This window comes from Ascaphus truei, chromosome 22 (assembly GCF_040206685.1).
Source record: "Ascaphus truei isolate aAscTru1 chromosome 22, aAscTru1.hap1, whole genome shotgun sequence".
NCBI classification, from domain to species: Eukaryota; Metazoa; Chordata; class Amphibia; order Anura; family Ascaphidae; genus Ascaphus; species Ascaphus truei.
In genome coordinates this window covers 8,717,016-8,743,652 of record NC_134504.1, presented here as the reverse complement: position 1 = coordinate 8,743,652, position 26,637 = coordinate 8,717,016, and the positions used below count along the sequence as shown (strand labels likewise).

General features: G+C 44.3%; 3 protein-coding genes across 3 annotated transcripts in view; 2 read left to right on the top strand and 1 right to left on the bottom strand.

Moving 5' to 3' along the window:
- Nucleotides 1-8,666, top strand: part of LOC142472589 (uncharacterized) — a 62,949-nt gene extending 54,283 nt beyond the window's left edge. The window contains exon 15 of the mRNA XM_075579658.1: nucleotides 3,494-8,666. Within this exon, the coding sequence (XP_075435773.1) occupies nucleotides 3,494-5,097 (1,604 nt within the window). The 3' untranslated portion in view covers nucleotides 5,098-8,666. The remainder of the gene's footprint in view (nucleotides 1-3,493) is intronic.
- Nucleotides 1-26,637, bottom strand: part of LOC142472728 (uncharacterized) — a 313,204-nt gene that overhangs the window by 180,293 nt on the left and 106,274 nt on the right. The window lies entirely within an intron of this gene.
- LOC142472732 (uncharacterized) overlaps nucleotides 19,955-26,637 on the top strand; it is a 14,680-nt gene continuing 7,997 nt past the window's right edge. Inside the window, exons 1-4 of the mRNA XM_075579877.1 lie at nucleotides 19,955-20,060; nucleotides 22,956-23,323; nucleotides 24,618-24,731; nucleotides 25,111-25,224. Of these exons, the coding sequence (XP_075435992.1) occupies nucleotides 23,035-23,323; nucleotides 24,618-24,731; nucleotides 25,111-25,224 (517 nt within the window). The 5' untranslated portion in view covers nucleotides 19,955-20,060; nucleotides 22,956-23,034. The remainder of the gene's footprint in view (nucleotides 20,061-22,955; nucleotides 23,324-24,617; nucleotides 24,732-25,110; nucleotides 25,225-26,637) is intronic.

The window sequence follows — 26,637 nt, the reverse complement described above, 5'->3', positions numbered from 1 at the left end:
TTTCCATGTGTACATACTTACACTTGTTTCGGCGTGATTTACGAAGTATCATTAAAGTTTTGTTATTTTCTGTTTTTAACAGACTGCACGTCTGTCACCTTTCTGTTAAATGCAATTATCCCACGACCCCACGAAACGCGTCAGAGAACCTGTCCTGTTTTTATGATGGCAATGTTGCCGTAAAAAAAGTTTTTGCACGTTGCCACTGCCGCCAGCCTGCTGTTTTTTGCTGTGCTCCAAGTCCCTGTCCCTCCCCTCCTTCTTACTTACATGCTGGGTCTAGTTTAAGGCATTTCTGCATTGACTAATGGCCCATCAGATTAACAGCGGGGGTCCCTGGCAGTCCCATTCAAACTGAATGGGACTGCCAGGGACTCCTGCTGTGTTAATCCGATGGGTCATTAATCAATGCAGAAATGCCTTAAACTTGCCTTAAACTAGCCAGGTTACACCCAGCATGTAACCGGGCTAGTTTAAGGCAAGCTTTAGAATACTCGTCTCGTCTGTACCTCGTGATTACGGATATACCCTGGGACCAGGGAGCCAGGACGGGGAACAAAGAGGCACACAACAGCCAATAGTTGTAACGTCATCTTATCTTTTTATTTTGCGTAAGGGTTCTCACATATGAGCCAAGATTTCTCAATAAGCTCCACATCATTATATACATTGTGCACTGTTGTATTCTTTCTTGTTTTTGGGGTTCATCTGCTCCCCCCTGGATGGTGGAGGAGAATTGTATTTTTAGAGGACTGTGGAAGACAAGTCCTCACCGGAGATTTGAGCATCTTTAACCCATATTGAATATCCACTACTGTACTATTCCACATCTCGCCATAGTTTTATTTGTGTTGGTGTGGGAGAGCCGTCTAATTTTCTTTGACACGCAGATAAAACAGCTGACATATACAATGACTTAATCAAATTGAAGAAAAAAGAAGCTGATTTCTCTTTGTGTGGATAATGGTACTTTTATACCCTAAAACTAAAGCTCACGCCCCCTTTTTGAGGTGGCTTGTGCGTCATAATAACATATATGTAAAACAAAATGAATGAGTCAGTTTTAATAACATAAATGTATACGAAAAACAAAATGATTTTGAGAGTCAGCTAAAATCATGCAAGCTTGTAACCTTTCCCCATATACGCAGTGTTTATGCGTTTCTTACGGGGGTAAATGGAACGTGAGACCCAACCTCTGTCTCTGTTTCTACCTGCCACGTTAAATGTGAGGAAGTGACTGCGATCTCTAATCCCAGCTCAAACCCACGTTAGCAAACTTGACACCCTCTACAATTTAATTTGTTGTTTTGTTCTCCAATGCAACTACAACACACATCACTGCAAAATGCTCAAAGAACTAGATTGGTCATCACTAGAGTCTAGGCGCAAAGTTCACCTTTCTTGCCTTGCCTTTAAATTCTTTATGGGCAAGCTACCCAGCTATCTGAACAAGCTCCTCACCCCTACCACATGCAGCACCTATCACCTGAGATCAGACTCCAAAAGACTGTTCATGGTCCCAAGGCTCAACAAAGTATCCGGCCTTTCCTCCTTCTCTTACCGTGCACACCAAAACTGGAACAACCTACCAGAGACTCTCACATCCACCACCAGTTTAAGTTCTTTCAAATGTATTACTTCCTGGTAAAATATTTTTATAAATAAAAAATAAAAATCTCTCACCCTCAACCAAACACATAATACTCCCCCCTCCACATCAAACACACAATACCCCCTGCACACCACACACATCCCATCCCCCCTGCACCTCACATCCCTCTCCCCCCCTGCACCTCACATCCCTCTCCCCCCCTGCACCTCCCATCCCTCTCCCCCCCCTGCACCTCCCATCCCTCTCCCCCCCCTGCACCTCCCATCCCTCTCCCCCCCTGCACCTCCCATCCCTCTTGCCCCCTGCACCTCCCATCCCTCTCCCCCCTGCACCTCCCATCTCTCTCCCCCCCTGCACCTCCCATCTCTCTCCCCCCCTGCACCTCCCATCTCTCTCCCCCCTGCACCTCCCATCTCTCTCCCCCCCTGCACCTCACATCTCTCTCCCCCCCTGCACCTCCCATCTCTCTCCCCCCTGCACCTCCCATCTCTCTCCCCCCTGCACCTCCCATCTCTCTCCCCCCTGCACCTCCCATATCTCTCCCCCCCTGCACCTCCCATATCTCTCCCCCCCTGCACCTCCCATATCTCTCCCCCTCTGCACCTCCCATATCTCTCCCCCCCTGCACCTCCCATATCTCTCCCCCCCTGCACCTCCCATATCTCTCCCCCCCTGCACCTCCCATCACTCCCCCCCCTGCACCTCCCATCACTCCCCCCCCTGCACCTCCCATCACTCCCCCCCCTGCACCTCCCATCTCTCTCCCCCCTGCACCTCCCATCTCTCTCCCCCCTGCACCTCCCATCTCTCTCCCCCCTGCACCTCCCATCACTCTCTCCCCCCTGCACCTCCCATCTCTCTCCCCCCTGCACCTCCCATCTCTCTCCCCCCTGCACCTCCCATCTCTCTCCCCCCTGCACCTCCCATCACTCTCTCCCCCCTGCACCTCCCATCACTCTCTCCCCCCTGCACCTCCCATCACTCTCTCCCCCCCCTGCACCTCCCATCACTCTCTCCCCCCTTGCACCTCCCATCACTCTCTCCCCCCTGCACCTCCCATCACTCTCCCTCCCCTGCACCTCCCATCACTCTCCCCCCCCTGCACCTCCCATCACTCTCCCCCCCCCTGCACCTCCCATCACTCTCCCCCCCTGCACCTCCCATCACTCTTCCCCCCCCCTGCACCTCCCATCACTCTCCCCCCCCTGCACCTCCCATCACTCTCCCCTCCCATCACTCTCCCCTCCCATCACTCTCCCCTCCCATCACTCTCCCCTCCCATCACTCTCCCCTCCCATCACTCTCCCCTCCCATCACTCTCCCCTCCCATCACTCTCCCCTCCCATCACTCTCCCCTCCCATCACTCTCCCCTCCCATCACTCTCCCCCCCTGCACTTCAAATCGCCCCCCCCTTCCCTACCCTACATTACCTTACCTTGGTTTGCGGTGGAGGAGGCGTCGGCAGAGCAGCCAGGAGTGCACGCACGCTCTAGCAAGCAGCAGGCAGGAAGTGCCTCAATGCTAGAGTGCGCTGCTACCTTGCGAGGGTGACAGCGGGTTCGCGAGGGAGGGTGACGGCGGGTTCGCGGGGGAGGGTGACAGCGGGTTCGCGGGGGAGGGTGAAAGCGGACTCGCGGGGGAGGGTGACAGCCGACTCACGGGGGATGGTGACAGCGGGGGGCGCGCGGGAGAGTGGACTCGGAAAGGAGTGGGAGAGCAGAAAGCCGCCGCGGGCCACACAGTGAGTGGTGTTGTGCAGGCCTGGTATAGAGTAACCAGAACGTTTTGTTAATTAAGTAGTGATGAAGTAAATTCTTCATTTGCTGTACAGATAGAGCTCAAATGTTTTCAGTCTTTTTTTTGTTTACTTTTGTTAGAGAACTGCCTGAACGAGGAGCAGAACTGGAGCTCTTGCATGTCCAAAAGCTGCTTCACTTCCTGCAGCCCTGAAGTGCCAAAAACCAATGATTCCTACCACATGTTGGACACATGCAAGGAACCAGTGGCACAGGAGGGTGAATTTAAAGGCTTTGTACAGTTCACAGCACAGACTGATTCCAAGAATGGGTCAAGCAACAGATATGAAAGTGATTCAAGAATGAGCTGCAATTCTCCACCTTTTCTTTGTTGTAAGTGTGGGAAAAGCTTCTCACTGAATATGGATTTGATCACACACCTTTGTGTCCACACTAGCAAGCAACCCTTTACCTGTACAGACTGTGGAAAACATTTTTCACGGAAGGGGAAACTCCTATCGCACCAGAGGATTCACACAGGGGAGAAACCTTACACATGTTCAGTGTGTGAGAAACAATTCATGTATAAGAGCAACCTCTCCAGGCACCAGAGGATTCACACAGGGGTGAAACCTTTCAGTTGTACTGAGTGTGGGCAAAGCTATTCACAGAAGGACCATCTCCTCTCACACGAGAAGATTCACACAGGGGAGAAACCTTACACATGTACAGTGTGTGGAATAAGGTTTTCACAGAAGTCCCGTCTTCTCTCTCACCAGAAGATTCACACAGGGGAGAAACCTTACACATGTACAGAGTGTGGGAAAAGCTTTTTACAGAAGCATTGTTTCCTCACACACCAGAGGATCCACACAGGGGAGAAACCTTACGCATGTACAGAGTGTGAGAAACAATTTAGTGAAAAGAAAACCCTTGTCAGACACCAGAAGATTCATACAGGGGTTAAACCTTACACATGTACAGAGTGTGGGAAAAGCTTTTCACAGTACCACGCTCTCTTCACACACCAGAAGATTCATACAGGGGTGAAACATTTCACATGTAGTGAGTGTGGGAATAGTTTTTCACGGAAGGACTCACTCATCTCACACCAGAAGATTCACATAGGGGACAAAGCTTACAAATGTACAGAGTGTGGAAAACATTTTTCACATAAGAACAATCTTCTCTCACACCAGAAGATTCACACAGGGGAGAAACCTTACACATGTACAGAGTGTGAGAAACAATTCATTGATCAGAGAAGCCTCATTACACACGAGAGGATTCATACAGGGGAGAAACCTTTCAAATGTACAGTGTGTGAGAAACAATTTCGTGAAAACAGAAGCCTTGTCAAACACCAGAGGATTCATACAGGGGAGAAACCTTACACATGTACAGTGTGTGAGAAACAATTTGGTGATAAGAGAAGCCTCCTCACACACCAGATGTTTCATACAGGGGAGAAACCTTTCACATGTACAGAGTGTGGGAAAAGCTTTTCACGGAAGCAACATCTCCTCAAACACCAGAGGATTCATACAGGGGTGAAACCTTACACATGTTCAGTGTGTGAGAAACAATTCATTTATCAGAGCCACCTCTCCAGGCACCAGAGGATTCACACAGGTGTGAAAAATTTCAGATGTAGTGAGTGTGGGAAAAGCTTTTCAAGGAAGCAACATCTCCACAGACATCAGAGGATTCATACAGGGAATAAACCATTTGCTTGTTTAGAGTAAGGTTGGCCAATATATTGGTAGCATAGCAATACCACAGTAATTTAATAGGCAGGTAATTTGATACTGTCATGTTAATTGTCACAGAAGACTTCTGCCTGACATGGACCAGTCAGTGCTATGGTATAAGGCAGGGGCCACAAACCTTTTTCCCTGTGCAACCCTGCTGACAGTTCCCCTCCCTCCGAGCCCCGCCCCTGCTTACCTTGGCTCCGGCGTTGCCATGGCCAAGGTAAGTGAGGATTACAGAGGCGTTCGCCGCTCTCCATGCATTTAATTTAAGTTCCTTCGGGAAGCGCGCGGGGCCCCTAAACCCAGCGCCCACCCCCCCCGCAGACAGTCTGGCGCCCCCCAGTTTGTGCGCTGCTGGTATAAGGGATCTGTTCGAACATCCAGGATGACTGCTGTTGGGAAGTGACATCATCTCTGATATAACCCATAAGGCGATAAGAGAACCTCTGATTATCAAAATTGGGGCAGTGCAATAAAAGGAGAGGGAGGCAAAAAATAATCAAATTACAAGCAAAACTGACCACAGTTTTCTGCCCTCCATAAACATAATGGGAGGACGGACACATTAAAAGAACAAAAAGATGTAAAAATTGAATTGAATCTGCTTCTACCTCCCGGGCTGAGAAGTCACTACGTTGGTCAAAGAGGAAGTTTTTTTAAAAAGCAAACAAGCCAGATACCATGCTAGCAAACAGGATTAGGTCAGTCACTCAGCCTCCGGCCAATCAGATTGCTCCGTCAGCCCACCCCGCCCCCACGCCTCTCATTGGTCACACTCACCAGCCACTGACACTCACAGGCATCGGTGCCGCCGCCTCACCTACCCCCACAGCAAACCCCGACATCCCCGGACCCGCCAGCACCGCCGCACGCTCCTCGGTGCCAAGGCCTCACCTTTCCCCACCCCCCCTCACAGCAAACCCCAGTCTCCCCAGCACCACGAGCAGCGGCACCCGCTCCTCGGCGATGCTGCCTCACCTCGAGCCGGAGAACTGCAGCGGGTGGGCTCCCGCCCTGCAGGAGGGACCCCCCACATGCCCTCTGCTGCTCTCCGTGCAGCTCCCTACCTCCACTGCTGTCGGTGCAGCTCCCCCCACTCCACTGCTCTCCGTGCTACTCTCCATCCGATCCCTCCTCCGACTCCCGGGCTGCAGGAGGGAGCTGCCCCCCACACACATTCCTTCCTCTCCGGCCTGATCCCTCCATCTGTCCCTCCTCCAACACACACACACGTAGACACACACACATAGATACACACATGTAGACACACACACATGTACATGCACACACGTAAACACACACATATAAAGACACAAACAGGTGTATATAAATATATATATATATATACCCTGCCTTTCACCCTCCCTCCCCTGCCTTTCACCCGCCCCTGCCTTTCTCCCGCCATTGCCTTTCACCCGCCCTCCTGCCCCTGCCTTTCACCCGCCCTCGCCTTTCACCCGCCCCTGCCTTTCACCCGCCCCCCCGCACCTGCCTTTCACCCACCCTCCCGCCCCCCCCCCCGCCCCTGCCTTGAATATTTTAGGATTCCGGTCAAACAGGATATATGGGGCTTGATCTCAGCAGGGAGCAACTGTATTAGAAGTGACTTCTGGTCTCTGTGTTAAAACAGAGTTCCCATACTTTTTCCCTACAGCTATACACATTGTACCTGAGCTGACAAAAATGGACCATATATTCTTAAACATATAAACATAGGACCCCTACCAAAATATACATTAACAATTCCCTCCTTTTGTCATTACATGACAACATTGCAAAATAGGAGGAGCACATAGTTAATACAGTTGAGGTAGCCACTGGTGTTTCTCTAAAAATCCTAGCACACATAAATTTGTACATTGTAACTAGTGCATTATGACAACTAAAGGATTTCTGAGAATTGGTGGGGGCTAATTTCTACTGGGAGCGATTGCACAAACATCCTTGCATGCATCTTTCATACTGCATTTACTCAGAATGGCAAAACAGACAAAATGGATGCCATGGTCAAAATGGATGGCTTCTGATCCTTTCCGTGTGGTTGACTCACACCCCTGGGTGACCTCCCCACCTTCCTCACATCGTTATATCCGATCTTCTCAGTCCCCCCATATCCTTAAGAGACTGTCTATTTAAAGAACAATTAACCATTTCATTGTCCTGCTGGACCAAGCAGTTATCCAATTGTGCATGACTTTATTCCTTTTCGGCTATCATATCGGCCCAGTTGATTTCTTCTTCAGTCTCTTCTTCTGGGGGACTGCCGACATCTTCATCACCGAAAAGAGACATAGCGTTGGTGGGGGATTGCAGCGTACTTCTGGACCAAAGTTTTGCTGTACTTAACACATACATAGAGAGCAATGAGTAGGACAGACACACATACAAAAACATCCGCTAGCTTCGCTTCCAGAGAACCAATCCAACCACCAAGTCCCAATGGATACCCTCCCTCATCTCTACCTTTAAACGCTGGAACCACACTTCCTAAATAACATAACTTGATCTGGTTGCAGGGTCCTCTATCTATCCTTCTAACACAAAATCAATAACTTCCCTAGGGCAAACTCATATTTCTACACCCTTCATAACAAATTTCTTATATACAGTATGGTTCTACAAGTGTCATAACATTGTCATTTTCCCAAGGGGTTAAATATAACTTGTGTTCTTGGGGTGCATCTTATTGGGTGTGGATAATACATTGGGTTACATTGCACATAAAATATGGGTTTTGTTTACCAGGATTCCATTATATAATGAAAGAGTCTGCATATATACTATACACAGACAATAAAAACAAAATAAAAATTACCAAACAAAATGTACCTGTTACTACCCTATCATCTTTGTGTGTACACTACTTACACAAACCTAATAGAATATACATTATAATTAAAATAATAAAACCTGTAAAGAAAAAAAGATTATTAACAATGTTCAAAGTTCATATGTTGAGGCCCGGACTTTTGCCTGTGTCTTTCTTCTCCGTTGGTTATTGGCGGGGATTAAAACATAAATTTTGTATTCTGTAGAAGCTGTATCTTTTGGCTTTTCCACCTTGGCTATAGTTTAACTTGAAGCAACTGTGGGTGGTGCTGGGATAAGTTGCACGTGCGTAACGTGGATCCAGGAAGAGACCTCTGCCACTTTAATTGCTGTAATGGTACTGTAGTAGTAGTAGGGTCTTTTCATCTGGGATGAAAAACGTTCTTGCGTAGGGAATGCATGACCATTAACCCGTCTCGAGTAGGTGCACTTTCAACTTTGACCTTTGTCTAGAGAGACTCAGAAAATATATTAGTTGTATACTAATTGTTTTATTACCAATAACATAGTCCCTAATTAGTTCCTTAAAACTACTGATAGTCATAAATCATCCTATAAGTATCTCATAAGGAGATAATTTATACCTAAGAATAAATTCTTGTATCAATTTCCTTACCACTGTCTTAGCGTCCGCATATAGACAAGAGTAGAACTTTAACCAAAACCTATCTAATAATCTAATAGGATCTATCTGTAGATTACTTCAAATACCACACTGTTCCCATAAATCGTATACTGCCTTCACAAATGCTGGAGCTCACTAATCAATTATATTTCCCTCCTTTTCACATATAACGCATGTGCTATGTGAACAGTATTTAACATTACAATGAGGCAGGAGATCTAAGTTAAAAAAAAATCATGTTTGGAACAAAACTTGTTTACACACAAACAGAACACAGACACAAAACAAGCAGAATTTCACACAATAGACCTGACTCCTTTGGGTATAAAATTTGCATTAAAAAAAAAAAAACCTCAAAACCTTTACTGATTATAAATATAATCTGCTTTAGTCTTTTGACAGAAACCTTTAAAACACAAAATAATGTCTGGTTTGCGGAGAGAACAACCTGTAGAATAAGAAATTGACAGATTTAAATTTGGAGAGAAAAATGGTTAAAAATGTATAAAATATTAAATATATAATCAACTTTGCAGAAAAGTAATTCCATTGAAAACTTTACATTAGTCAATTTAAAACTGTATTTGTCCAACTCCAGGCATACAGCAAGCTGAGAACTTTCTGAGACAAGGCAATGCAAAACCGTTTGATCCTGCCTGCAAACTGTATTAATAAAAATATCCTTCTCTCTCCCCATATTATAACTATCCTTTAAAAATCAATTTGAAAATACTGAGCTTCTACAGTAGTTAACTTTCATGTCTGGAATGTGTCCTGCCCGTTATTTCTGTGTCACGTGTTTACCTAATTCTGTCCATGGAAATTCAGGGTGAAATAATGTCATTCTGTTTAAGGAAACAAATCGCCTGGCCAGTACGATAAATATCCTTATTTGTTACAGTGACCGGACTGATTACAAAAAAATTGTAAAAATCAATTGATTTTCTCAAATGTTGTCCTTTCTTTCTCTTCCTCTCTTTCCATGGACAACCAAACTCTCCCTACCCAGTATTAATATGTATTGTAGTGGGGGTGTACACTTTTAAAAATTAAAACTTTCAACGCAAGCAATTAATTATATTCTTATTTTAGAAACATTTGCAAGTTCCAGGATAGTAATGTATAATAAACCGTCATTCCTATTATTCAACTCACATAAGACTTTCACACAGGTAGGATTCACTCAGGTTCTACAAGCATACAGGGATTACTCAAATAATCAATGTTTTTACCATAGTTATACCTGAAAATCTAATACAACATTTTGAAACAAAGAAAACCTATACCTATTATACTGTAGATGTGTTCTTAATGCAAGTCAATATGCACTCATACTCGGTTAATCTGGCATAAATAATTTGGGTTACATGTCTTAATTTTAGATTGAAAAAATTATATATTTTTTTTCTGCTTTTATCGCTCCTAGGAGCTCTGGCTGACTTTCTAACATTTACTAATAACATTTAACAAAACAAAACCATCTCCTTGCCTACAACTTCTCCTACCATTCTTGGATCAGACTTTCCTTCGCCTAATTTGATTACCCTAAAAATATGCTTTTTTTTTTTTTTTAAGAACTTTGCAGTTTAACCTACATTTTTGCTGAGAAAAAAAAAACTAAATGCCATTTAATTCTTATTCCTACAAAAACCTAATTTAATAAGAATATACTTTTCTATTCTTATTCTTGTAATTAATCTGAAAACTTTTATAATGTACATTAATTAATTTAAAACTAATTGAAAACAATTTTAGAATTCTATTGTAGCAAACATATTATGTTAACTCACTTAGCTGTGAACTGCTCGCTTTCCTGTGTAACATTCAATGAAAAAAAGGTGTGGGTTTCTGCAACTGTGGGCTGCATACAATTACAAGGAGGGACTTGTAGATTTTAAATTCAGTCCCTCATTTCCCTTCCTTAATCTCTACCCTTTTCGGTTCTATCATTCTTTACTTTTGTTAACAGATTTATTTCTTAAACACTTTCTGAGTCTTTTCCTTAGCTTCTCTGCTCATTTGCTTTCTCTACCACAGTAGAAATTTCTGACACTCTTTTATGTTCCCAACCAATACACACAGTCTCTACTTGCTTCCCAATTTCTGCATGTAAACCTTTCACATATACTGCCACTATAAGTAGTCTTGCGTTCGTCTCTACTTCCTCAATACCTCCATATGCCTGGATCATTTACAATAATCTATCGGCAACTTCACTTGCTGTTACACCTTTATTCAGTCAATTTGTCAATGTAAATGCCCCAATAATGACATTTTAAAAACTTTTTTTTTTTTTTTTTTTAAACCTAACATTGTTATTGTTAGTCTTATACTTGATCTTGCCCATATTACTTCTGGACATGTTACTTGTTTGTCTTCACTATTATCTTATAAAGAAAACTTATCTTAACAACGGGCAATAATTCTAACAGAATATAACACTTTATCTAAATGTCTGTGATATAGGGAACCAACAGTCAGGCAAAAATACAGTTCCTCTTATCCCCTTGACCATTCTTACCATTCCCATTACCGCAACACACTTATAAAATATATATATCTATATATCCTTATAACTTTAAATTCTTATAAGCTAGCAAAACAATACAAGCCAATACTTATGCACTTTAAAATTTTAAACAAAAATCAGCTTCCACAGTCACATTGAACTCATATATATCAAAAAGAATATTATTCACATCCGGGACTCTAACCTACGATGTATTCTACAAGACTTTAACTCGTAGTTATTCTACCCTTGCCTTAGTCCACCAGACTATATAAATAGGGTATCTTTTGATAGGGAGACACCCGGGCGTGATACGGATAACAATAAATATCTCGTACTTACCCGGATGGTGCCCTATCCCCACTTTCTGACACCAGATGAAAATATGGTCTGCTTTCCGCCTACGGTAGCAGGTCTACCCTGTGGACTAGACTGCCTCCCGGGAGGTCCCTTTCAGGTTCAATGTGCTGGACAGGATAGCTGGACAGGCGCCTGGAGACAAGTGAATAATTTGGACACAAGGTATCGTTCTCACTCACTGGTCTGCTTTAATGGGCATATGCATCAGTTCTTATAGCCCTTTCGGGTTGTTGTCACATAGTTACAATTCATTCAGGTTGCCGAGGTGCCATGTACACTTAACAGAAGGCAGTTGTCCTTAACAATGCTAATCAACCTGCCCCAAAAAATGGAAAAACTGATAGCTATCAACTTTAATTGGCAACCCTCATCCATTAAATATCTAGGAGTACGGGGTGTGTGGCCAAGACACCTAACAGGCAGGAAGTGCAGCCCCGTCCCGAAAGTGAATAAACAGAGGGAATCCAAAGCCTAGCAACCCCTAAAGCATCCAAAAGTCTATAGTCGTAGAGAAGCGCAAACGTCTGTGGAAGAAAAGAACAAATATCTAATAGTGCAGTATTGTCAAATGCACATATGAATGTATTCTTAGTTCTTACGAGTTGGATACTCACACGTGTGAGGCGATCTAAATACACGTAAAGGTATCTTTGGGTGAGAGATCATAGACTGCAATCTGGTTGAAGATGGCATCGGAATATGTACATCCACTTTTACCTTTCATATAATGAGAAAGAGGACCGGACATAGTGCAGACTATAATACTTTAATACTTTATAGTGTAAAGACTATAATACCTTATATGGGTAAGTATAGGATGGTATACACTCACATGGTATAAGTATGGTACAGGCAATTTGATCAACGCGATAGACACCGGCTGCTGTGACTTGGAGCAGTTTTCGTCTCCCTTGGTACGATTTCTCCCGCCAAACACACACCTCGCGGCTCCGTCTAGGGGATTCCGGATGTTGCGTGTCAGCGGATCCAAGGGTTTCCGGTCGACTGCGTGGAGCGTTTCACCATAGTTGGTTTCGTCAGGACAATGCTGTGGGAGCATGTGAGTAATGATCTCCGCGCTCTGCTGTGTGTAATAAATTGTGTTGCACTATATATTTTTTTCTCTCTTTCCTATATACCATCTTGGGAGTACCTGCTGCATCCTACCAGATTCCTTATTTGACCATCACCATATTTTCATCTGAGGGAAGTTCTTTGTGCTGTTTACTTTTGATGACGTCTTTTGAGGTGTTGTGAAACTCCTGAACACCAGCTGCATCTTTCCTTGGTGACATAGATTTGTTCTTTACATCACTTACACACTGTGTTGTTTACACTAGTTTTCATTAATTGATTTGGGTTTGCGCTCAAACTACCTGTAGCACTTATGATTACAAATACATGGTTACATTGTATCTATTATATAGAAACAAGGATCAGTGTTGGTTGTTACCCCTAATACACTGATTTGTGTTGACTAATGTTGTTGTTACTTTTGTGTGACTGCAGCTTATCTGCGGTGCTACTATGTGTCTATTGTAAACGTAAGAGCGACTGTTCTCTAATTGTTCCAAGGATATTTTGACTTCCCCGACTATACTCTATGTATTGGGGTTTTATAGGCTATTTGACTAAAAGTTACGATTTATATTACTTTCCACATACCCTTTGTAAATGCAAATGTAGTAAAAGTTCAGTATTAAGCAGTTTGAGTGCAATATTTGAGGTCTTTTCGCTCGCTCCGTTTCTGTGATATATTCTTTACTCCTTAGTGTTGGATAGTGTCATCTATCACTTAGGTAGAGTTTGCATCCTGTGCTAGCATTAGTGATTTAGATACACTGATCTGTACTCTTGTAGCAACAAAGTTAGCACTATTTCAGTTTAGTCACTAATTAGCACATCATGGGGACGCCTCCAACCTGAGATTCATGGGCATAGCTCATATACCCTGGGGCCCACGCAAGGGTAACTGGGATATGAGGCTACGTCAGCACGAATGCCGTTGGATTTATCACCTCAACACACTGGCACCAAATGGTTTGAATGAGGGTTTTATTTTCTCGCCATTCCTCACATAGGGTTAGAGGGATCCAGGTATATAGATCTATTACTTCTAGCGTAGAAGGAGCCGTTTTGACTTTTTAGGCAGCTCCGCCTAGTGTAGTTCACTCCTACACCATCTATCCTGGTCCCTCTATTTGCCCTTTGTGCATCATTCATATGCCATATGTCCTTTGTCTTTTGTGATCATCTGTGGATTCATCTCCATATCATATACCCTGGCACCCATGCTGCTTTTCCAACTTGCATGCCTGTTATTCTACCATTTGGGCCTTTGTCTGCCTTTATTAGGACTCATTTGACTCTCCATGTGGGAGTTCCATATACAAATAGTCACATGAGTATATGTTTTATATCAGTCCCACCTTGGCCTCTCTGGATTTCTTCCCCCCCCCCCCGATTCCTTTATGTTATGTGATGGTTACATGTGTACTTGTTATGCCCCTTTAATAGTATCAGGCATACGTCACTCGTCCCTCCCCTCCAGGGAGGGTACAAAAGGTTCCACTATACGATGTTACATGCTACCTACTCCTCCCCCTTGAGAAAGCGCGTGGTGACACGTGAAATGTACGTCGGGGAACGCCGTGACGTCATCACGTTGACACATGCGCGGCTTGTGTTTGGAGGAACGGTCGCTCCAGAAAATACACAGAGCAAATAGGCTGCCTATTGCTATCACGAATCAGGTTGTATATTATCCTATTGGGCCCTGCGTTACTCACACTCTTTGGGGGCTTGTACTTGCGCACTTTGCAGTGTGCGCTACCCAGAGTTTACTACTCCGAGTCCATTATTGACAACTGACAAACGATTGTATATGAGTGTTCATTTTGTGCATTGGAGTGTTCAATCTGTGCATTGCAGTGTGCGTTACCCAGAGTTTACTACTCAGAGTCCATTACTGACAACTGACAACGATTGTATGTGAATGTTCATTCTGTGCATTGGTGCATTGGTCTTAACCAAGCTGTTCTAGGGCCTCTATATAGACCAAGTTATAGATTATACCTGAGTTCACTGATTACCCTATACAGAGGATCTGTTGGTTAGATTTTCTATCACATAGTGGTTGCATTGAGCCCACTGCTATCTCTCCTCAATATCCATTTATTATTCACCATACCTGTGTATGCAATAGTGCAGCTCTATGTATAGCGTCTGACTCATTACTAGCTATATGTTTGGAACACTATCTGTTCATATGGTTACCGTGACCAAACACATTTGGGGATTTTATCTATGCACTGTTGTGCATTTTTATAGTGTTTCGGCGTTTTTTACAGTATAACCATTAAAGTCTTTTTTATTTTCATTTGAGTGTGACCTTTTGGTGGTGAATCCTATGCTAGGATTTGGCTACTATATAGCCAGTTATCAGTAGACAATAGATTTGTTTGTCACCTACCTTGAGTGCAATTATAGGGGGCTGTTTATAATCTTTGGATTATTTGTGTGTATTAATTAGCACATAGGTAGGCTTAAATATTGAATTGCTGCAGAGACACCCAGTATCCTTGTAATGGATCATTTGTGTACTATCAGTTCATCTATCTTCTAGTTCAATATAGAGATCATTAATAGGCTCAGGAGTTTGATCGGCCCACTGTTTTAGGAGCAAAGCCTCTGAATCCCACAAGGTGCACCAATGTTTGTCATATAATGAGAAGATAATGCAGAGTCCCGAGTGCGCAAATCGCTTCAGCTGAGTCATGTGTTGTTGTCATCATGTTGGTGTCATGACGCATGCAACGTCTTCACATCATCCAGGTTTTGAGATATGAAGTCCAGCCCTCACTTCATGATTATCATGGAGCTTAATAAACATGAAGAAGAATATCAGAGGAAAATAACAGATCTTTAACATTGGAAGATCATGTCCCCCTCACCTCCCTCTCTATCTTTCAACCACCCACCTCTCTCCCCCATCCCTCTCTCTCCCCCCACCCTCTCTTTCCCCCTAACCTCTCACAGTCACCTCTTACTCTGCACCCCACGCACCTCTCCCCCCACCATCTCTGTCTCCCCTTGTCACGGTAACTTATGACAAGATATAGTATACACCAAATAACTGGGTTGAACTGAACGAGGCTTAGATATAATAAACTATATTTATTCCTTAAATAGGTGAACACAGCAATATAGTACAATTAACAGGCAAGAAGGTAACACTTAGGGTTGGGGGTGAAGAAGTATCAGATAGCAATTCTCCAGCAATCAGGTATCAATCAAGATGTAATCAGAAGACAAAGACTGTAGGGTTGACAACAGTTTATATACCTTTGTAACCCTATTCTTAACATTGAGTACAGGCTTTTGGAGAACAATTATCTGTATCCAATCTCTAACGTGGGAACATAGTTAACCCATGCCCCCCAGCTAGTTGGCCCATGCGCACTGGGACTCTGAGGATCTCATTTCTGTAGCCCCACATCTAAATCAGGGGCGTCGGCCAGTCTACCAGATGGAGTATCTGGCAGGAACTTCCTTGTTTGTAGGTGTAAGGTATAACACTTGCAAACCACTCTAGCTTCATGCTTCTCTGCCCTCATGTAAACAGTTATAGTGGCAGAGTCTTTTGATCAGTACTTGGTTCCTAGACTTTGGGTCGCCCCCCTTGACCATTTGCATTCCTTAGTGTCAAGGAATCTTCGCGGGCTTTTGTCCCCGCTTTGATATACAGTATTATGGTTAAAACACAAACATATTAAAATATCCGGTTCCGTTAGGTCCAGCGGGTCCAAACTTCCCAGACCTTAATGCCGGAACTGGCACACTATAGGGTCCAAGTTTCAGCCCGCTGCGACCTTCAGAACCGGAGATACACAAATACCACTTAAACCGTTTCATACTTTAACACAAAATTCTCCGCTGTAAACTAAATCACAGTTTTTCACTAAATCCCCATTGAAAACAACGGGCTCTGCCGCCATAGACTTTCAATGGTAACCCGCCGCCATTGGCGGCTATGGGAGTCTGCTGCCATAGACTTTGAACGGGGCATCGCTGCCGTTGAAGCCTATGGGGTTTCTCCTCCATAGCCGGTCAATAGGAAACGGTTGCCATTGAAGTCTATGGGAAAAACTCACAAACCTTTATGGTGGTCCATACTCCGTGGGGTTGGTCAGAGAGGGTCAGGAATGGTTCTGCGGCCATGCCGGAGCAGTGACTACAGGCACCCCAAACCATGGCCCTCTGGACCCTCCAGAACCGGATATATGGGCTTATTATTTTCAGGGTTTCGGACTTAGCCATTTTCTCGTGCAGCTTCTGCTGCCGCCATTGTAACCTATGGCGCGACCCGCTCAGCCGGCACGACCCTTTCCGGGGGTCCTGGATTCTTGGATCCGGTGGTGGTTGAGTGAGGGGAGGCCTAGGAACTAGGGGCAAAAAGAATTTTATTTCTGTGTGCCCTAGAACCTAAGATTCCCACGCCACTTGTCTTTGAACTTGATCTAACAGTGATGAAAGCTCTTTTTCAGAAAATGTATCCGCTTTGCGGTTTGGACGGCTGCCAACTTGTTCTTGGAAAGCGCCGTCGAGGAATCTAAATTGAAGTTAATGAGCCCATTGACTTACAAGGGGAAACCGCCACTCCTCCTCTTGGACGCCACCTGCTGGTCTTTGAGGAAAACAGGTCCAATACAGCTAGATCCACCATTGAAATGAATGAACCTCCAATGGCGGCCTATGGGACTCTGCAAAATGGTGCCTGAAAAGACGGGAAAATTAAACAAAGGGCTATAATCACTATTCAACTATTAACCCTTGACCTCCCGGATGGATCCCAGTGTGTGTGTGTGTGGTGCAGACACTGACATTATAATAAAACATGGGGACAGGGGAACATACATTTTCATGTCATAGCAAGGTGCAAACCACATTCCTGGACCGCAGTCCAATTAACCCCTTGCCCCCCTGGTGAGGTCAGGGGGTGGCCATATGGGGTGCAACCCCTTTAATACCGTTCCAATCTCCCTCTACACCCCTCAACCCATGTCTCTTTCCCTCCACCCGTCTCCCCACCCATCTCTCCCGCCCCTGTCTCTCTTTCCGCCCTGTCTCTCCCCCCACCCGTGTCTCTATCCCCTTCCAACCCTCTCTCCACCCTCTACCCCCTTCCCTCTCTTTCTCCCCCCCCGTGTCACTGATTAGGTAAGGGGTTAATGCCCGTCATGATAATATCATTAGATATTATGTATTTAAATCCATCTGGTTCTTCAGGGGTTAATGAAGGTTTGGTTTGGGTTTAATAATACAATATAAGGGGGCGTGCATGCAGCATAGAGGAGGATGGGAGCACTCTGAAGCAGCTACGTGGACTGTTACAAATCAGCTGACATTTCTTGAAAAGACCCCCCCGCCAGCGGAATGTACAGGGATGCCTCCCCCTAAAAAAAGATAAGCCACGACCCCCTTAATGTTCCATTACCTCTTAAAAACAGCCTTTTTGGTTCCCGAAATTCACTCCTGCGTGTGAACAGGATTAGCCACAACAACAAGGGGAAAACTTTATTGACACAAAACAAGACCAAGAGACAGGAGAAAATTCCCAAATCACCTCAAAGGCATTAAAAGACTTGTTTAAACAAATGCAGGGTGTCTTTCAAGTGGCTCTTGATAAGGCTGTTGCTCAATTTAAGGCAGATATGACTTCCCTGACAGAACGAACAGTGCAGCTGGAAAATAAACTCAAAAAATCCCTGCAGAGTCAGGGCTCAATAGAAGACGAGCTATTCAGACTTAACGACGAAATCAGGAACCTGAATGACACCGTCGATGATTTGGAAAATCAGGAAAGGAGGCAAAACCTTAGAGTAAGAAATATCCCGGAAGCAGTTGATCCAATTGCAACCCCATCTAACAAAACTATTTACCCCAATTGTTCAGTCTTTTCTAACAAGTGACCTGCACATGGACAGCACACACCGAGTCTTAGGTTCAAGATTCGTGGATCCTCGGAAATGCAGTGATGTAATAGTCAAACTACACTATTACACTACTAAGGAGAACATAATGAGAGGCTGCAGGAATCAAGATTGTGTGGACTTTGAAGACTCTAGGATCCAGATTTTCCAAGATCTTTCCAGATCTACAATCTCAAGAAGACGAAGTCTCCGTCAAGTCACAGCGCTCCTCAGAGAGAACGAGATCCGCTATAGATGGGCTTTCCCATTCCGATTAGTCGTAAACAAAGACCGAAGCAATTTCAGTTAAGATTCCCGGAAGAGGCGGAGAATTTCCTAGGAGCCCTTGATGTACATGGCCAGCAGTCCCCCAAACACTGTCAACCTCAAAAGAATCGAAACGTTTGTGAATAATTGCTGGTGCATTCCAGAGAGAGGTGACACACAGCGTACTCTTTCATTCAAGAACTTTATTAAAAATGGGAACATCATGTGATGTCATCTACTGTGTTAGTGGCACAGAGTGGCATGTACTGAGACCACGCACTGCATGGGTAAGAGGTGGCAAGGACAGATATCCACTTGTCACTCAAATTTAGGATTAAGACGGTCGTGATTAGTATCGTTGTGTCCGTGATGACCGGCTGAATTGATGCAACTCGCGTGTGTCTAAACCAGATGTGTGTAAACTTCCCCCCTGCCAGCTCTCCTGCTTGCCCCCCCCCCCCTTACCTTGTCTCCACCGTTAAATGATGTTGCGGGTCACGTGACCCGAAGCCGTCAGCGACAATGTAAGGGAACTAACAGAGGCCTTGCGTGTGATCCACTACATTTAATTTAAATGCTTTGGGGAAGAGCGCGGGGCCTCTGTAAGCGCTGCGTCACCCTGAACAATCTTGCGCCCCCTGGTCTAAACCATTTGTCACGTACGGCACACCTGTGAGCACATGACCTGCCTACAGGACAAGGGTTAATACAAAGTTCACAAGCTGTCCCACTTTCACCCTCGCAAAGGTCCCTCAAATTAACAATATCTCCCAGAAATCTCTCCACATATACCAAATGGGGCTCTGTGTGGGGGGCGGGGGGGAAGCTCTGTGTGGGGGGCAGGGGGAAAGCTCTGTGTGGGGGGCAGGGGGAAAGCTGTGGGGGGGGGAGGGGCTCTATGGGGAGCTCTGTGTGGGGGATGGGGGGGCTCTGTGTGGGGAGAGCAGGGGGGTTTGTTATTGTCTCAGCTGCAACTTGGAAAATAAATGAAATTATAAAATCAAATTATAAAATCAGCGCAACCTGCACTTCCCAGACACAACCAGCAGCCCTGCCTGTGCTGCCCCAGCCCTGCCTGTGCTGCCCCAGCCCTGCCTGTGCTGTCTGTGCTGCCTGTGAGAGACTTTCACTAGCACTAACATGTTTCTGTGTTTCCAATCTACACTGTATGTGACACTTAAACTGTACTGATCTATAAAAACTACAATTCCCATGATCCCCTGCGTGTGAGCATGCGCAGTAGGACATAGAGCTGTGACCTGGATGTAGTCAGTGTTTCCACTTCCTGAGAAATCAGACCATTAGAAAAATAGCAGTGACCCGGATCTGTGACTGCAGCAGAGGAGAGACCAGAGCCCCCCTAACCGCCGGGGACCCCCCTCCTAACTGCAAGGTACCCTGCAGATATACCTGGGCTGTTATCCTCTATGGTCACTTGGGTGCCAGGCTGTTATATCTGTCACTGCGGGAGGATTGCTATATATTGTGCCTGTGAAGTTATAGGATAACTGTCTCAAAGGGGCTCCATACACAGGGAGGTCTGACCAACGGATGTATCTCAAAGGCATTTTGTAACCATATGCTTCCCAGAGAAAATGAAGTGTGCATAAAGAAACATATGTAACACTTCTAACGCTACATTAAAATAACTGCCTGATGGGGATATATACACTCTTATCTGAACATTATATCCTAGGGAATATTTTAATGGGAATGCTTTAACCCTTTCAGTGGCTCCAGAATTGAAATTCATGGATCCAGCAATTTAAATCGACCTGTCACACACACATAGCGAGGTTTCAACACAAATACCTATATTCCCATTATTAAGGGGAAATACCCGTGTAAGCAAAACCCAATTATTCTACAGCAAAGGGTGCACTTGCACCTAGATACCTTATAGGTTAATATAAGAATCCTAAAAGCATCAGGCAAATTTTCAAATATATAGTCATCTTCATATGAATAAATCTTCGGAGACATTACAATAACTAACCCTGTGAACACGCAAAAAAAAAAAATTATATTCCACTAAAATGACTATGATCTTCGTCCCCTATTTAACCAAAAAGCAGCATTACTCTCCCAGAAAGGCGCCTACACTGAATTGACACCACCTACACTTTGGCAACATTTGAACTATTAGCGCAACTACCTATCGTCATTTATTGTTTATACACGTTCTAATAAAATATGACGTTTTATTTATAATTCATATAACAATTTCTCTAACCACAGTACCTGAGGCTCACCGTAAAGTGGATTTATTTTCTTGTTCGTCTATCTAGTTATAAACTATCCTGGATGTAACACCGTAGCACTACTATCAACCTATCATTTTAGGCAGAGCAGGGGTTAAAATCCCTTCCCTTTTCTCCCCACAGGTCTCATACATACATGCATACATACACAGCATACATACATACATACATACATACATCGAAGTCTCTCTGATGCCAAACGGAAGCACCAGATGTATCTGCTTTTTATTTATTTATACTATAGCACTGTACAGTGTGTTACTATGTTGCACTAGGAGGGCATTGCTATTCTTATAGCTGTTGATCCCTGACTCTTTATACTAGACTAGCTGAGAGCCCCGGCGTTGCCCGGGATGTTTGTGGTGTGGGTGTGGCATTTGGGTGGGGAGTGGTCCACGCGGCCCATGTGCGGTGGTAGTGCTGCTGTGGCTGTACTGATGGTGATTGTATCGGTGTGCTGATTTGGGAGGGTTTGGTGCTGATGTGGGGGTGCGGATGTGGGTGTGCCGATGGGGGAGGTGCAAAGGTGGCAATGTGTGGGTGCTGATGGTGTTGATGGGGGCTGGGAATGGCGGGGAGCCGAGAATGCCAGTGTGCTGGGGGGGCATGGGATACCGGTGTGCTGATGTGGTGGTGCTGGGGATAGTGTGTGTGTGTATACATGTTTGTGTGTATACATTGTATGTGTGTGTGTGTGTGTGTATACATGTGTGTGTGTGTATGTGTACGTGTGTGTGTATACGTGTACGTGTGTGTGTATACATGTGTGTGTGTGTATACATGTGTGTGTGTGTATACATGTGTGTGTATGTATACATTGTGTGTATGTATATATTGTGTGTATACAACATGTTTGTGTGTGTATACACGTGTGTATACACGTGTGTATACACGTGTGTATACACCACGTGTGTGTATACACGTGTGTGTGTGTATACACATGTGTGTGTGTGTATACACATGTGTGTGTATACACATGTGTGTGTGTATACACATGTGTGTTTATACACATGTGTGTGTATACATGTGTGTGTATGTATATATTGTGTGTATACAACATGTTTGTGTGTGTATACACGTGTGTGTGTATACACGTGTGTGTGTATACACGTGTGTGTGTGTGTGTATACGTGTGTGTATACACGTGTGTGTGTATACACGTGTGTGTGTATACACGTGTGTGTGTATACACGTGTGTGTGTGTATACACGTGTGTGTGTGTATACACGTGTGTGTGTGTATACACGTGTGTGTGTATACACGTGTGTGTGTATACACGTGTGTGTGTGTGTACGTGTGTGAGTGTATGTCTCCATGTGTGTGTGTACGTGTACATGTGTGTGAGTATACGTGTACATGTGTGAGTATACGTGTACGTGTGTGTGTGTGTGTGTGTACGTGTCTACGTGTACATGTGTGTGTGTGCACGTGTACATGTATGTGTGTGTGTACGTGTGTGTGTGTCTACGTGTGTGTGTGTGTCTGTGTGTGTGTGTTTGTGTATACGTGTGTGTTTGTGTATACGTGTGTGTGTGTGTGTGTATGAGTGTGTGTCTACGTGTGTGTGTGTGTGTGTGTCTACGTGTGTGTGTGTCTACGTGTGTGTGTGTCTACGTGTGTGTGTGTGTGTGTCCCTGTGTGTGTGTGTGTTTGTGTCCCTGTGTGTCCTTTGGCCCGTCACTCCGCCTCAGGCCAATGAGAGGTGTGCGGGGGCGGGCCAAGGGACCAATGAGATTTCCCCTAGGGACACCGGACATCCAGGCAGGCAGGCATACAGTGCTTTCACTAATATAGTATAAAAGATGGTTATGTTATAGCAATCCTGAGCCATTAATGTATTTAGTAATGTTTTAAATTAGGTTCCTGTTTGAGGATTGACCAGATGTGGGTGTTGGTGTCCCTGTCTCTCTGACTCCTTTGGGGTTGTTTTGTGTTTAATAATTTTAGGTTTGAAAGCTCACACTAAATGCTGTATATTTGTACAAGCAAACAGATCGTACTAATTACATTTCTTCTCTTTTATACAGGTACAGCTGGCATCCACCAAATCTAAATCAAGGACCGTCCTATCTCTGCACCTTCAGAGGAGCACTGCCCACTATCAGCATGGACACAGGAGCACTACCCACTACCAGCATGGACAGAGGAGCACTACCCACTACCAGCATGAACAGAGGAGCACTACCCACTACCAGCATGGACAGAGGAGCACTGCCCACTACCAGCATGGACAGAGGAGCACTGCCCACTACCAGCATGGACAGAGGAGCACTGCCCACTGCCAGCATGGACAGAGGAGCACTGCCCACTGCCAGCATGGACAGAGGAGCACTGCCCACTACCAGCATGGACAGAGGAGCACTGCCCACTACCAGCATGGATCTGTACTTGTTAAGTGAGTATTGTATATATTTTGATGACACTGAAATTTGCAAGGAGGGGATATCTGGTTATTTTGCGGTTATGGGAGTTATAATAAATATGGCAGAAATTATTAAGTATTTTAATTAATCTGGCAACGAGAGGTAAACATTACTTACAAATTGCATAAAAAATACAAGAATTGTTTTTATTGCCTATTAAACACATGACCAGGCCTTAGGTTTATAGAACAAAACAAAAAAAAGCAGCGCTGAACACTAACCTAATATAAATGGGTTAATTACAAATATACAGTGATAACAAACTTAATTGTGCTAACGGAGGATTAGGTTCAGCAGCCAGAGGCCAGGAGAGAGTTCCTCGTCCCTCCAAATGTGAGCAAAGATGTCCTCCGGCGTGTTGTCTGAAGTGTGTTCTTTTTAGTCCAAAATTAAAAATAAGAGAAGATAACATTGTATCAATACAGGTTAATTAACCCTTAAAGTTCATACATTTGAATTCACGCACTACAATTTTGCATAGTTTGTGTTGTAATTCTTTTCCTATCCGGAGTGTGAGGGGTTAATCTAGACGGGCGAGGTCTCCAATACATATAGAGTTGCAATGGAAATAAGAGAGAAAAGATCATGGCACAATACGTTTATTACAAGAGACTACATTAAGAACAATATTGCACTTACAGCCAGTATAATCTAAAACAGCATTTTTGGATAGCTTCCCGGCGTGTGGTAGAAACGCTTTGCTTTGATGGTAATGTTGCTCACATATTCTAGAGTCCACGGTCCCCTTCTGCTGTGTCCACCGCGCCCGTCACCTCCGATTTCCTTGAGGGGGACACTGCACCTCTCCTCCCCTGTACCTTGAGCACGGTCAGGTGTGCCGGGAGGAGATATTACAGCAGCAGTGTCTCATTCACACTCCTATTCGCATACAAGTAACTGCAGGGTGAGCAGCCAATAGCTTCAGCAAAGGGGAATTTGTTTGTTTGAGGGACCATGCATAGAGATAAGTGAGTTGGCTAGATAGCTGTGTGTATTAACCATTGTCCGATATACAGGTCACGTGCTCACAAGTGTGCCATAGCTAACATGAGTCAAACACCCAAATTAATCTTATGTTTTTATAGATCTACCCGCAGGTAAAATGTAATATGTCTTCAACTATATTTGTCAATTTTTGCCAGAAGGGCTAGTAAAACATTTCTTTACGATGGGTATTACATTATACCAATATCAGAGAAGGTGAAATCACAAGAAGAGCCCCAAATCCCAGCTTTACATGATGGGTTTTCCTTTTCTTTTTGCCAGGTTTCCCAGCGGTTGTACCGGAGCGATTAGAGATTAAGTCGGAGAAAGAAGAACCAAACGCTGAGGATCATGTGACCTCAATAAAGAGAGAAATAGATTCATTTCCTGTTGGGGGTAAGTAACCTCGTATCCTCACTTGTCTTCTATTCAATTAGTTTTAAAAATGGACTGAAATGTCTACAATATTGAGGAGAATAACATTAAAGCATGGATACAATTATAAGTTTTATTTACAAACAAACACATGATTTGTCTAAGGTTATATTGAGAATATTGTTATCATTGAGGTTTGAACATTGGTAGAACCATAAACTCCAGCATCTTTTCAGCACTCGGGTAAAAATACTCATCACCCTGGGTTAATAATAAAGTACAATCAGTTACCTATCCCCTCCCCTTAGGAATCAGTATACAGTATTTCTGTATAGTGATATCACAGGAAGAGTTCCCACTCCCAGCTTTACATGATGGATTTTCCTTTTCTTGTTGGCAGGTTTCCCAGTGATTGTACCAGAGACGTTAGAGATTAAGTCTGAGAAAGAAGAACCAAACACTGAGGCTCATCTAACCACAATAAAGAGAGAAATTGATTCATTTGCTGTTGATGGTGAGAACCATAACACCCTTTGGGATAATCAAAGGTTATCTTGTTACAAGTAGTATGGTCACCTTTAGGGAATATTCAGGGTTTATTGCCTCTCATAGGAAGCCCCTAGGCCTGCTGATTATTCTGTAACAAACCCCACGCAGCAGAGTTACAGGAGCAATATGTCCCACACGAGTATAAAGGTTGGAAATACATTTGGAAAAACAGAACAGTTTTCAAGGGCTTTTTCCACTGTTTGACCAGTGTATTCTGCCTGTGCTCTCAGACGCTCAATGCGAAGATAACGCAGAAGCTTCTCTATATTTCTCCCCTTTCATCTCTCTGACCATCACTTCATCTCATTTACTCTCTCAATTCTCCTTTTCTTCACCTCCATTTACCCCTCAGTTCTGCAGAGACCAGCGTTTCATTTAGCTAACGTCTCAGCTCCACGTTGCTGTCCTCCCTCTCCTCTCTGCTACTCTACTGGCCTCGAAAATCTTGTCATGAACTAGAATTTTGCCCAATCTTCCTCTCATGCTCTACATGCCCCACTTCTCTGCCATTCTCACCCTTTTATCCCCAGACCTTGGCAAAACTGCCATACCTGCATTCTTTGCTCCTGCACTCACTCCTCTGAGTGCCCCTAGAGGAAATCTCATACTCTCTCTGACACCCTCCCCTTCAAATGTAATCTATCTGGTTTCAACTCTTCCCACTCCCAGGCTAAACAAAGCTACTTTTCCTCAGTAATGGACACTCACAAGTCTAGCCCACGCTGCCTCCTCTCTGTATTTTATTATCTACTCAAACCACCATCTGTTAACTACTTTTTTCCCCCTCCATTTTACCTCTGGAATTTGCTGACCATTTCAATATTCTGTCTCTCTGTGTCTGTGTCTCTCTCTGTCTCTTCTCCCCCCGCTCGATCTCCTTTGCTCTCACTCGCTCTCTTTCCCCTTCTCTCCTTCCTTCCACCCCCTCTGTCTCTCCCAATATCTCGTTCTCCCACCCCTAAGGAACACACACTACGCTTTGCGGTGTGGGGATTACAAGGGGGAGATGGGGGGATTAATCGAGGGGGGGGGGGCTGCTCCTTTAATATGTACTGGGCCCTAAGATTTCTATTGGCGCAGATATAAATATGTGTATGTGTGTGTGTGTATATAGATATAGGTGTGTTTATGTATATATACACATATATGTGTGTGTGTGTGTGTGTGTATATACACACACACACACACACACACACACACACACATAGGTGTGTGTGTATAGATATACATATACACACAAGTGAAAGGTTGAGTCCCAGCCTTTATTTAAAGAAGTAGCAGCATCAGACCCTGAGAAGAATGAAAGAGACTTTTGCTGTTCTCTGAACCTTCTTTTTATTAGGGATTCCACATTCAGGAGTACAACAACCAGTTCTCC